At 40.0% G+C, this 13,343-nt stretch overlaps 1 protein-coding gene across 2 annotated transcripts; it reads left to right on the top strand.

The window, feature by feature from the left end:
* The first annotated feature begins 2,308 nt into the window (after nucleotides 1-2,308).
* Nucleotides 2,309-8,047, top strand: LOC121402988. 2 transcript variants are annotated; one of them, XR_005966924.1, is made up of 3 exons: nucleotides 2,309-3,356; nucleotides 5,589-7,197; nucleotides 7,851-8,047. XR_005966924.1 is itself a non-coding variant. In XM_041590110.1 (2 exons), exons 1-2 carry the CDS (start codon nucleotides 2,447-2,449, stop codon nucleotides 6,554-6,556), a joined length of 1,878 nt encoding a protein of 625 aa, XP_041446044.1. In that variant the 5' UTR covers nucleotides 2,309-2,446; the 3' UTR covers nucleotides 6,557-7,738. The 2 variants fall into 2 exon arrangements, 1 of the variants encoding a protein (XP_041446044.1); XM_041590110.1 differs by lacking the exon at nucleotides 7,851-8,047 and having other exon boundaries at nucleotides 5,589-7,738.
* The last annotated feature ends 5,296 nt before the right edge of the window (nucleotides 8,048-13,343 follow it).

Below are 13,343 nucleotides of genomic sequence, written 5' to 3'. Positions count from 1 at the left end.
ACTGGAATACTTCAACAAAATAAGCAACTTGAAAATGAATTATCAGAAATCAAGTATACTCAACATCTCGTTATCTGAGGTACAAATGACACAAATTAGTAGCTATTTTCCATTTGCAATAGAAAACAAAAGCTTTACATACCTGGGTATTAAGGTTTCAGCTAAAACAATGTTAATTGGATAGTAAATAACCTAAACCCAAAAGGAAGTGCTGAAGGATCTAAAGGACTGGGACAGACCAGGATTCTCCCGGTTCTGAAGAATTAACATAATAAAAATGGATATTCTCCAGAGGTTTCTGTATCTGTTCCAGACCTTACCCTTTATTTTCCCGAAGACTTTTTTTAACACCATTTGCTCTGCTATATAAAGCTTTGTATGGGGTAAAAAACCAGCCCGTTTGAAATTGAGATATCTGACACAGCCCAAAGAGAGAGGCGGCTTGGGGCTACCAGATCTCTTGAATTACTATACAGCTACAGTTCTGCAAAGGATGCTGGACATCAAATTCTCCTCAGAGCTTAAACTTTGGGTAGCAGTAGAACAAGAAGGCTGTTCAATCCCTCTGGACTCATTATTATGGCTTGCCAAACATAAACGACCATGGGAATCAGGACTGGGTCCAGTATTGACAGGGATTTTTGATATCTGGGACACTGTTAAGCTTAAAAAAGAACTTACAACTCAAAATCCAGGCACCACCCTATTTTACACAATATTGATTTTGCACCGGGTCTTAAGGTTGCAAACTTTAGGGGCTGGCCTAAGACAGATTCTCTTTTTGCGTATCAATTATTGAATGGAAGAAAACTTAAACCAGTGCAAGAGATATTATCTAAAGAATTGATGTCTCCATTAAACGGGCTTCAGTGGATGCAAGTTCAACATTTTTTAACCAGAGTAGGTATTCTGGATAGGACTGGTCCATCTGATACAGCATTTAAAAGCTTGTTTTTAAGTAGACAGAGACCTACACAGGAGATATCACTAATATATAAGATCTTGATGAAATCCAAAGATTATCCTATGGACAGGTTCTGTCAGAAGTGGGAGCAAGAACTAAATATAATCTTCACAGAAACAGAGTGGAATCGTATAACAGAACGCACTTATAGGGTCACCAACTGCTGTAAACTCCAGGAAAATAGCTTTAAGATTCTATCGCATTGGTATAAAGTGCCTACTGTCCTGGCAAAAATTAATGTGTATATACCAGATAACTGCTGGAGATGCAATCAACCAACGGCTAACTTGAGCCATATCTTCTGGTATTGCAAGATCAGACCTTACTGGCTTGACATACAAAGAATAATAAAAAAAATTATGGACCTGGAACTGGAAGACTCACCAGTTTGCTATCTTCTACATAAAAATAACTTGTGCGCATTGCAATACAAAAAAAACGTGGACCCCATCCTCATTAACGCAGCCAAGTCTCTTATCCCTAAATATTGGAAATCGGTAAATATTCCAATGATAAGAGAATGGCTACTTAAAGTACAAGAAATATTCCAGTTTGAAAATCTGAAACAGACCCCTTGATCTCGTAAACCTCTGGTCCTCTTACTTCTATTTTCTCTTTTTATTTTTCATCCGTAAAATAATTTTATAGGGAGGGTCCTCCAAATAAGGAGTATACAAAGGTTCCTATCTAGATATAAGAAGGAGATTTTCTAGTAGAGATGGGAATTTACTATGCCTGTATGTTGTTCCATTTTTTGTTGTCAAAACCTTTTTTTTTTTGGAAAAATCAAAATAAAGAATTTAAAAAAAATATATATATTTTTAGTAAACTTAAAAAATCCAGAAAACCAGAACTAAAAAACCACGGATTGCAAGCATTCTGGAAAACAGGTGCCTATAATTCCATACCAGCATCATAGCTTCTATGATCTTTGCCACTTAGGTTAAAAAGAAAAGACAATAGTGAGAGAGAGAGACAGACAAACCACAGTATGAAAATATGAAAAAAATCAGAGCTGGAGCATACCCTTTTTTATTTTTACCATGTACATGACAGAAAGATAGATCTGGATTATACCCTTCCTGGCCTTGGCTGTAATAATATCCTATGTGAAGCTTCAGTTTCTTTCATAAATAACTTTTTTGCTGACAAAAGCAAAAACCTCCTAATGCATGTTGCCTGCAGCCAGATATATACCCAGCTGAGTGTAGAGTAGCTTAGAGCAGTGAATTATAAAGGGTTGCTATGAACAGTTGCAATTTGTCCTTATCCAATTCCCTTACAGGGCCTTGCCAACAGCTTAACCAGAGGGCAGCTGGGGGGGGGGGGGGCAGAAACACATTGCACTTTGCTGATAACACAGGAGATTTATTTCTTCAACATATAGCACAGCCTAACAAGCAAAAACTAGAGAGAAACATAATGAACGGGGAGTGACTTAACCTCCCCTAACATGGGAGTGCGGCAGCTCCCCCCCGTTTGATGTATTTTTTACTTACCTCGTGTAGTTCTGTGGAAAAAACTTACCTCTCTTCCGATTGGTCAATTTTCAATCCCAAGCCTTCTGATTGGTCGATTCAAAAAAGGGGCGTGGCTTCACAGGAAAAGCCGCGAAGACCGGCTATAAAAGGACGAACCGGCGAACACTCTTCATTCTTCGCCGGCAGCCGACGTGAGAGGATCGTCTTGGAAATGGCTGAAGAGAATCCCGACGGCAGACTTCGCGACATCCTTCGATGGATCCAGGCGGAGGCGGGACATGAAGACATCCAGACGCTCCTTCAGCAGTGCCAGCTCGCATCATCGACGACGACAGCGGTGACATCACTTCCGACTGCAGAGCCTCCAGGATCGCCGTCAGAGGAAGCTGCGTCATCTTCAGGAGCCGCATCTGACGTCGCCATCCAGCGCACCCCAGCTTCACGCGGACCAGGAAAGAGGCGGATCGTCGCCGTCAAGAGGAACACCAGAGGGAAACAAGCGGCGAAGAAGAGAACCCAGATGACGTCAGCGGTCTCCGCCAAGAAGAGGATCGTCGCTGACCCGCCGCAGACAGGAGTTTGGCCGTCGGCTTCCCCCCCTTCATCGCGAGTGAGTTCCGCCGCTGTTGCAAGTGGTGGGCCGCTCCATCAAAAGAGCTTTAACACTTCAGGGCCCTTTCCTTCCACAGGGTCCGGGGGAGGTCCGGCAGCCGGCAGCTCCTATGAGGGGCACCAGGTCAGCAGGGGCCCCCAAAGCCGCCCAGAACCGGGGCCCTCCAGCTGTAACACTATAGGGCACCCGGTTCTGCCACCTGCCATCAGGGGTCATACATCACCATCTGTCACCCACAGCGCACCCCAGCCTGCTGGTTTTACCCCTCAGGAGGAGAGTCAACCCATCCAAGTGATTGGTAACTATGCTGCCACTGATGTCATAAAATCTTTGTTAGCTTTGTTAACCCCTGGTGCGGCGTCAACGCATACAAGCACAGGGGCTGTGTCTTCTCAAGTAGCTGAAACTGCTTTTAGAGATTCAATACTCTGTGATGCTACACCTTTGGGTTTGCACTTGCCACAGGCCATAAAGGAAAAAATCACAAAAGGGGAGTATATTGACATGCTCTCACTGTTGCCATCATCAAAGGAATTTTTAGGCAAGCAAGTTAAGCAGTCAGATCCTGAAATGGACAGACGCAGGCCTGTGGCAAGGACATTCACTAATTGGTTACAGGCATTTTGTATTTATTCAAATGTATTGTGTGAAAAACACCCACAATTAGGTCCAGGCCTATTTAAACACATTGACATTATTCTGGAAGCATATGGGGGTATTTCCTGGTTTTTGTATGATGATAGATTCAGACAGAAAATGTCCATTCAGAAGTCAATATCTTGGGGTTCAAAGGATATTGACCTTTGGATGGGAATGCTTATTCCCAAACAGCCATTAGTTCCATTACCGGGGAACAAGACTCCTGTGAAATACAATGCTTGCTGGGCATTCAATGAGTCAACTTGCCGCTTTCAGGCAAACTGTAGATATAAACATGAATGTGCTCATTGTGCTGGCAACCATCCTGCCTTTCGTTGCATCAAACGATTTGCTACAAAGCACAGTTGTAGGGACTCCAGTAAGTCAGATAACCCCAGTGAGGTTACCAGAAATGCGCCAATACCTAGAGCTATATCCAAAGCGCCAGATGGCCTGCCTCTTAGAGAAGGGTTTTGAAGTTGGCTTTTGGATACCATCAGCAGATCCTGTAACCCTCATATCATTTCCCAAGAATTTAAAATCAATTGAGCTAAACCCAAAAGTAGTTAAGGAAAAAATTGAGAAGGAGCTTAGATTGGGCAGAATTGATGGCCCGTTTGATGATCCTCCATTTGAGGATTTCAGAGTTTCGCCTTTAGGACTTGTACCGAAGAAGGAGCCAGGAAGCTATCGCTTAATTCACCATTTATCATATCCTTCGGGGGCATCTGTCAATGATGGAATTGGTCAGGAATTATCTTCAGTTTCATATACGACTTTCGACCAGGCAATATCGATAATTCAAGAATTTGGTCAAGGTTCATTATTGGCTAAAAGTGACATTCAATCGGCTTTCAGGCTACTGCCCATACACCCTGACTGTTATAAGCTTTTAGGCTTTCATTATGAAGGCAGTTTCTATTTTGACAGATGCCTCCCAATGGGCTGTTCCCTTTCCTGCTTTTATTTTGAAGCCTTTGCATCCTTTTTGCAATGGGTAGTTCAATGGGAAACTGGTTCTAAGGGGGTTATTCATTATTTAGATGATTTCCTATTTGTCGGTCCTGCAGATTCTAGTTCATGTGGAATTTTGTTAAGTACTTTTACGTGGTTTGCTAGGAAATTTGCCATTCCACTAGCTGTTGAAAAAACAATACCCCCTACTACAACTTTAGAATTCCTTGGTATTCAGATAGATACTGTAAATCGTGAATTTCGCTTACCCGAAGGAAAAGTAGCTAAGCTGAGAAGCATTCTAAACGCAACTTTAAAATCTAAAAAGGTTAAATTAAAACACATACAATCCTTGATCGGACATCTGAATTTCGCTACACGGGTTATTCCTATTGGTCGGGTTTTTAACAGGAGACTTATTGCACTTACGTCTGGCCTAGATAATCCTAACTGGCACATAAGAATCCCTCAGGTGGTTAAAGATGACCTGATTGTTTGGCAGGAATTTCTAGAGAATTTCAATGGCATTTCTTATTGGCAAGGAGAATTGTTCGAGAATGCAGCTTTGAATCTGTATACAGACGCCGCGGCTTCAGCTGGGTTTGGTGCTATCTTTGGCACACATTGGATTGCGGATGCGTGGCCATCTTTCTGGGTAGAACTCAAGCTTACCAAAAATCTAGTGTTACTGGAATTTTTTCCACTGTTAGTTGTTTTGGAAGTGTGGGGCCCCCAATTGGCTAACAAACGTATTGTTTGGCACTGCGATAATATGGGTGTGGTGCAAGTTGTTAATAATCTATCTTCTAACTCCCCCCCAGTACTGAGATTACTTAGGCAGGCAGTATTCCGAGCTCTTAAATTTAACATTTTGATTCAAGCAAAGCATATCCCTGGTTGTACCAATGTTGTGGCTGACGCATTATCTCGATTTCAGTTCAACGAGCTCTGGGAAATCGCCAATTATTTGGACAAAGAAGGAACACCATGCCCCCAACATCTGTGGAATTTAGTATTGCCAGAATTTCAAAATGGTTAAGTATGTCATTGGCAGACAAAACCTGGCATGCTTACATCGCAAGCTGGAATGAGTGGATGAAGTTCAAAACAAGTTTTCCTAAAGAGCATTATCAAAGGGACAGTGACGTCTTATTGTCTTTTGTACTGGAGCAAGTTGAGGCTCAGTACTCTCTTTCAGCTATAACTAAAAAATTAGCAGGCATATCTTTCTTTTTAAAGGTTCAAGGTGAGGCTGACATAACTAAATCCTTTTTGGTTAAACAAATTCTTCGGGGTGTTGGTAGGATTACACGATCTGTAGACATTAGGAGACCCATCACATTATCATTGTTGAAAGATCTCGTTTCGGTCCTACCTCAAATATGCTATTCTCAGTTTGAAACAATGTTGTTTACGTTGTTATTTTCTGTGTCGTTCTTTGGTGCCCTTCGGGTAAGTGAGTCGGTCTCTCAGAGTAAAAGATCCCCAGGGGGTATTGGGAGTGAAGACATTCATCTGGTTGAGGGCAAATTAAAGATTATATTAAAAAAATCAAAAACGGATAAAGTAGGAAGAGGGACAACCATTTGGCTTGGTAATAGCACGGAACAGTCAATATGTCCAGTATTAGCTTTTAGACATTATCAGCAAGTCAGACCCTGCCTTCCTGGCCCTTTCTTTATACACAGTGATGGATCTTTTCTTACAAGATTTCAATTTGTGAAAATTCTCAAAGGAGCTGTCAGTAAGCTAGGTATACCACCTGACCATTATAACACACATTCTTTTCGCATTGGAGCTGCCACACAAGCCTCATTGATGGGTTTAGGAGAAGAGTTCATCAAAAGGCTTGACAGATGGAACTCCTCTAGGTATCAACTTTATGTCAGACCTACCCTGGTTTAGTAAGTGTTACCTTTTTTCGTTACAGTTTCTCCTCCTTTGGTCTGGATTATTGGACACTCTTTCGTCCACAGAGCGAGAGCTAGAGCAGAACAACGAACCTACACAACTAATTTAGGCATTAAAGATGTTAGAATTGTCTGGATGGGCATTCGAGGCCTTAAATGGCCAGATTTATTACCAATAATTTTGCAAATGAAATCTCGTTGGGGTTTCCCAGCAATTATTCTGATCCATTTAGCTGGAAATGACATTGGAAAGGGTAGAAACATTGATTTAATTCGTAATATAAAAAGAGACCTTGCTCAGATCAGATTTATTTTTCCCAATACTGTGATAATTTGGTCTGAAGTTGTGCCCAGATTAGTCTGGCTTCAAGATGCAGGCTTTCACCCCCTTGAGAGATGCCGCAAAAAACTCAATTTTGCTATCTCAAAATTTTCCAAGACAGTTAATATTTTGGTTTATAGGCACTATGAGTTGGAGCAAGGTTTTGAAGGCCTGTATCGTGCGGACAGGGTACATTTGTCAGATATCGGTTTTGACATTCTGAACATGGGATTCCAAAGTGCAATTGAAAGAGCTTTACATGTGTGGGGAATGGCCAAGGCCAATGTAATGGTTTAATTGGCCTTGACGTGGAGGTATGCTCCTGGCTAGGTAAAAAAATTGGCGGGGCTTAAGGATATTTGTGGTCAAGCTTTAAGGCGGTCCGCTGCAGAGATCTGATGCAGAGGCTGGCTGGGAAGATATGTATGAACAGGTATTAGTATCATTAGCAATATTAATGTTCTGATTGATATGATATTTAATAAACAACAGCTGCGGCCATTCTCCACCATGCAAGTGTCCGTGTCTATGATTGGTTGTTGTAATTGGGGTTTTGTAAGCAAGTAATGCTGTCTGCAACTCCCATGAACGGGGAGTGACTTAACCTCCCCTAACATGGGAGTGCGGCAGCTCCCCCCCGTTTGATGTATTTTTTACTTACCTCGTGTAGTTCTGTGGAAAAAACTTACCTCTCTTCCGATTGGTCAATTTTCAATCCCAAGCCTTCTGATTGGTCGATTCAAAAAAGGGGCGTGGCTTCACAGGAAAAGCCGCGAAGACCGGCTATAAAAGGACGAACCGGCGAACACTCTTCATTCTTCGCCGGCAGCCGACGTGAGAGGATCGTCTTGGAAATCCCACCCACCCACCCTGTTATGGTATATAATATATGAATGCATATATAAAAAAAAAAAAACAATATTGTCGCAGCAGTTAATTGTTGTTTATAGTGAAGTTTCATGTGGAGGTATGCTCCTGGCTAGGTAAAAAAATTGGCGGGGCTTAAGGATATTTGTGGTCAAGCTTTAAGGCGGTCCGCTGCAGAGATCTGATGCAGAGGCTGGCTGGGAAGATATGTATGAACAGGTATTAGTATCATTAGCAATATTAATGTTCTGATTGATATGATATTTAATAAACAACAGCTGCGGCCATTCTCCACCATGCAAGTGTCCGTGTCTATGATTGGTTGTTGTAATTGGGGTTTTGTAAGCAAGTAATGCTGTCTGCAACTCCCATGTTTATAGCAGGATTCTAAATGTTTCCTTTATATTACAGAACTTAAAAAGGTGGGAATTCCGTTTTCATTTCTAGTCACTGTGCGTCCAATACAAGACTCAAGGACTATTTACAGGTTTATTGCATGTTTTTGGATATTTATGAGCATCCGATTTTGTTTTTGCTGCCTTTGTTGTTCACATACAAACTCACAAATTTAAAAAAAAATATTCTTTATAATGTGTTCATGTAGTCAGGTCAGAGAAAAGCCAAGGGGAATAAAGTAAAGGTACAGGATATATTCTATCTTGCAGAATTTCATTGCAAATACATAGCAGATACCATCTCTTGTGTAACAGTGTACAGTAGATTCATTTTAGTTAAAAAAAGGGGGAATTTGACACTTTTATGGGATCATAGTAAATGGTATTTCTCTATTTAATATTGATGCAGATATTGCACTGAATATTTTACTATCACAAATTGTAATTTTTAAAGACCTGTTGGAATGTTGAATTTTTTCAACATCTATGGTATTTACTAAACCTTGAATTTTTCTGGTTGAGTTTTTTTGGGCAAAAAAATCTTGAATATTTCAAGATTTATTATACCCCGAAGCTGCTAAATGTCAGAATTCAAAAACCCTCTATCGCAAACTGCTGAGGTCATGCAGAAGTCAATGACAGATGTCCCTTTTACAATTTGAAGTTGAGCGTTTTGGGTGTCAAATCTGAACATCCAATTTTTTTTGGCTTGAATTTATCAAGTCTTTTCCAAACCCAATTTTTTTTTAGTTATTTTAAATAGGATAAAATAATAAATAAGATAAAATCGTAGATGGTAATTTGGTCGAGCTTGGTTTAATAAAAAGATGAGATCATTTTGAGTTTTACTAAATAATCTCATTGGAGTCACCAGGAAGGCCTATTTACTATTATATGAATTTTTGTGTTTTGAAAAGTTCATCTCAAATTGCATGAATTATTTTTCTTTAAAACCATGAATATTACTGCATTTATCATATATATCAATTAATAATAATACAATACATTTGTGTTTTCTTTGGCTTTTACAAGAAAAGTTTGAGAAATTCTTAAAATTTAAACAGATGTACATTTGCAGGAATGTGTTTTTTTTTTCTCCAGCAGCCATTTTAGGACCATTGGCACTCATTTTACACACTTGCATTTTGGAAAGCAAAGGAGTAGGTGGGGATTTTTGAAGCTTTGCAAACAACCCCCATAGGGGTAGAAGAGATGAGGAGGAAGAGTGGTGGGAGGAAGGTTGGGAAGGTATAGGGTGGGGATTTGAGTGTGGGGCGAAAAGGAAGGAGCAGTGAAAGCTTCCTCTCAAACAATCAGAGTGCTAGTGGGATATCACTATGAATCAGCTGCTGCCTTCATTTTTTTGCTCTCCTAAACACTACTTCAAGTATTTTTGGAATTTTATCCTTCATCAGTTTATCCGATTCAAGAATACTCAAATGCTTGGAGATAATTCTTTTAATTTCATGGGCTTTAGGTGCATATGTAGTGATCGGGGTAGGCTAGTGATGTGTGGGCCTGCCCGATACCTGTGGGACTTGCGGGTTTACGGGCGGGTCAGGCGGGTTAGTGCCGACCTTGCAACCCCTTGCACTGCTGGTCTGCCGACTTCCAGCCTCCTTTTTTTATAGACACCAACCTTATCGCCCCGCCCCTATTGTGACATCATAGTCAGGGTAGGGTGGGTCGGTGTGGGTCTATAAATGGAATTCGGGCTTGGGCGGGTGCGGTTGGAGGGAGGGTGGGTAAGGGTCATGTGCGGGTCAGGTTTTACCAGACCTGCACATCACTACAGTTGACCTATTATCCAGGGCAGGAACTATGGGTAGGCAGAAGAGGCACCTGTCTAGGACACAATGATAAAGGGGGCAGTTGGAATGTACCTATTAAGTGTCTTCTGCCTACCCCTAGTCTGTGTTCACTGCCCTCTCTACCTCTCCCCCTCCCTAACCTTCACTCACCTTCCCCTCCCCCCTTCTCCCTACTTCCCCTTGCCCTCCCTCCCCTCCCTCAGTGCCACTCTGTTGCTGCACATGCACACAGTCTTGGTCTGGCATTCGCGAGCACATTTGGGTTCCTGCACAATGGGTAGCGGGCTGGCCAGCCAGTTTGCCTAGGGCACCTGTAGGATTGGCCCAGACCTGCTATTATCTTTACCAGTTTCCTTACACAATAGTTTTCCTTTAGTTAAATCCTCCCTTTTTATTTCTGCAACCTTTTCAGCTGATTTTTTTTTATACATTATTTTTTGTAGTCCCTTTTCTTGAATCTATTGATAACAAATTCTCTTTGTTTATCCATTTCCTCTGGTTCAGAGTAGTTCTTTTTTATGTGGCATAGTTGGCCAAAAGGTATATTATTTATCCATGTTGGGCCGTGGTTCTTGCTAAGACATAATTGCAAACATCAACTTCTTTGAAAAACATTTTTTAAAATATATTTGACTATAATTTTAAATCAATGCGAACTCCAAGTTAAATCATTTTGGTTCAAGGTATCTACAAATTTGTGTAGGTAAATACAAGAGGTCCTCTGCACTCAACCCATTATCAATATATTTAAGACAGAGACATTTTGTGCATACTGCTACTGAAAAAATGCCTTACCCTTTAAACAAAACAGGGATTGTTTGTCCATATATTGCAATATATTTGAGCTGATTGAGGGCCTTGCCATATGAATAAAATATCAATGAAATGGCACCAGAGTATGAGACTCATACCCAACTTTGGATGGATTTGCTGATCCTCCCAACAACCCATAAGGAGATTGGCATAGCTGGATGCAAATCTTGTTCCCATAGTGGTCCCAAAGACTTGTAAATGAAAAGTATCTTCAAACTAAAAATAATTGTGTACAAAATAAAATTTGTAGGGGAGGGATTTGTTCCAGATTATGTGCTTTTAAACCTTGATCATATCTGATCGATGTGTACAAAGATTTTACATCAATTGGGTTCTTTATCAAAGGCAGAGTTTGTGAGGTTTGTGAGTTTTTTTTACCTTGAATAAACTCACAACTTTGTTTCTGATTAATGAAAAAACTTGAATGGAAAAAAACTTAAATCAGTGAATTCGGGGATAAAAACTGAATAATTTTTCGAGTGAAACCCACTGAGAAAACTCAAACATAGTGAAAGCTACAAACATCTTCAAATGGTTCAAGGGACCTCTGCCATTGTCTTCTACGTTACTTTGACAGGTTTTAGATAGAGTATTTTTTAGATTCAAGCTATTTCCGTCTTTGGGGTCTAATTCTCAATTTATCCCCTTAAGGAGTAAATTTAGAATCACACTATGTGGCTTAATATGGAAGTAAAGAAGGTAATAGGAAAGAAGAAAAAAGGCATTCTTCCAACTACAAGTCACAGGGCACAGAAGCTGCATTTAATGAATATTTAATACATTTATCACTATAATAAATGTTGTAAAACAGCAATACAGAAGGCAAATGAGGAACACATTGTGACTGAGGCTAAGACTAACCCCACATTTTTTTTAAGTTGGGAGTGTTGCTCCTTTAAATAATGGTACCATTATGGTTGTAACAGATACAGGAAAGGCAAATCTGATAAATGAGTTATTTTCTTCAGTGTATAGAGGAGTCTGAGTTCCCAGGCTTACTTCATAGCTACACTGTTGGCTCAGCTCAGTCTAGTCAGTGGCTGACTTAGGATATGATTCATAAAGCTTTAATAAAAATGAATGTAAAAAAGGTGCCAGGACCAGATGGCATACACCCCCAGGTTCTAAGAGAGCTTAGTTCAGTTTTAGAAGAGCCCCTATTTCTAATTTTCTCAGATCTGCTTTCATCTAGTATGGTACCTATGGAGTGGAGTAAAGATGATGTCATTCCATTATTTAAAAAGGGATTATGATCTCAGCCTTGCAATTGTAACCCAGTACATTTGACATGTGTGGTGGGCAAATTATTTGAAGGCTTGTTAAGGGATCACATTCAAAATGTTGTCCTAGTGAATGAAATTATGAGCATCTGGAAGATATTTTCCAGATCATAGTTCTTTTTTGCTCTAAAGGCTAATATTTCCAAAACAGGAATATACGAAATGTATAACATAGTTTAAATTGCAAAAAAAAATGTTTTTCTTTGACAATCTTTTTCACAGTCCCTCTACTGGATCACCAAATCAAGATAAAATTATAGATCAGCACCACAGGCTATGGAAAAACAAATAACAGAACCTAGCACAATATTGTGGGTGTAGAGAACAACAGTTTCTTTTCACCATTATGGTTTGCCATGGATCAGGCATGTGGAATGGGAAAGCATGAGAGAATCAATTCAGAGACAAAAATGGGAACTAAGGCAGGCAGGAAGCACAATAAAAATTAAAAAGAATGAAAAGCATAGAGGGATAAGAAAGTAGAAACCTTTAATTTTAGTAAAAGGTAACTGACTACTGATAGAATAAAAGTTTTAAACAATGGTCTATCATTTATACCCACAAACCAAATAAACAACTTCATTATGTTTGTGGATGCAGGGAAATTTATTAGAAAACTGAGACTAAAGAGGGCATTTGCAAACTCCAATATTATTGATAGGAATTGAAATGAGAATAAAACTAAATATTTTCATGCAGATTTAAGGGTGAACTCAAGCTATATGCCAGATCTAGTGATGGGCGAATAAATTTGCCAGGCGTTTCCACGTTTCACCACCTGCATATCAATTTGCAAAACTGCGGCGACTATTCGCCAGTGAAAAATCTGGCTTGTCAAAAAAAAAATTGCGTGGCAAAATTGGCGTGCGCATAAAAATCACGGCTCAAAATTTTTTGGACGCCCATTGACTTTAATGCATTCTGACAAAATAGTCCTGCATATAAAAATTGTTGATCACGTCAAAATTGTCGTGCATCAAAATTATTTTGACGCCCATTGACTTCAATGCGTTTTGCACATTTTTGCAGTTTCACAAATGTTTTCGCCATTTTGCGAATTACGGGATAGATTCTCCCATCACTAGCCAGATCAAGAAAAGGGTGATTACATTAAATTATATGAGGAAAGGGTAAAAAGAGATTTGAGGGACCTGTAGGAAAAATGGCAAAATAAATCAGATACAATTTAATCTCACAGATAAGGAAAGAAATGTCCTGGAGATTTTCAAAATTATAAAACCATTGTGATAAAAACTCCAGACAAGGGGGAGGCGTGGCAATAATGGATATTGAG

Source organism: Xenopus laevis, chromosome 4L (assembly GCF_017654675.1).
Source record: "Xenopus laevis strain J_2021 chromosome 4L, Xenopus_laevis_v10.1, whole genome shotgun sequence".
Taxonomy (NCBI): domain Eukaryota; kingdom Metazoa; phylum Chordata; class Amphibia; order Anura; family Pipidae; genus Xenopus; species Xenopus laevis.
Note: the sequence above shows the minus strand (reverse complement) of the source record. Positions and strands in the feature narration are given on the sequence as shown.

Bases quoted from the DNA above. Each gene is read 5' to 3' on its own strand.
- LOC121402988 (XM_041590110.1), top strand. From the start codon at position 2,447: ATGTATTTTTTACTTACCTCGTGTAGTTCTGTGGAAAAAACTTACCTC. The intron at 3,357-5,588 runs GTAACTATGCTG...TCTCGATTTCAG, and splicing joins TCAACCCATCCAAGTGATTG to TTCAACGAGCTCTGGGAAAT.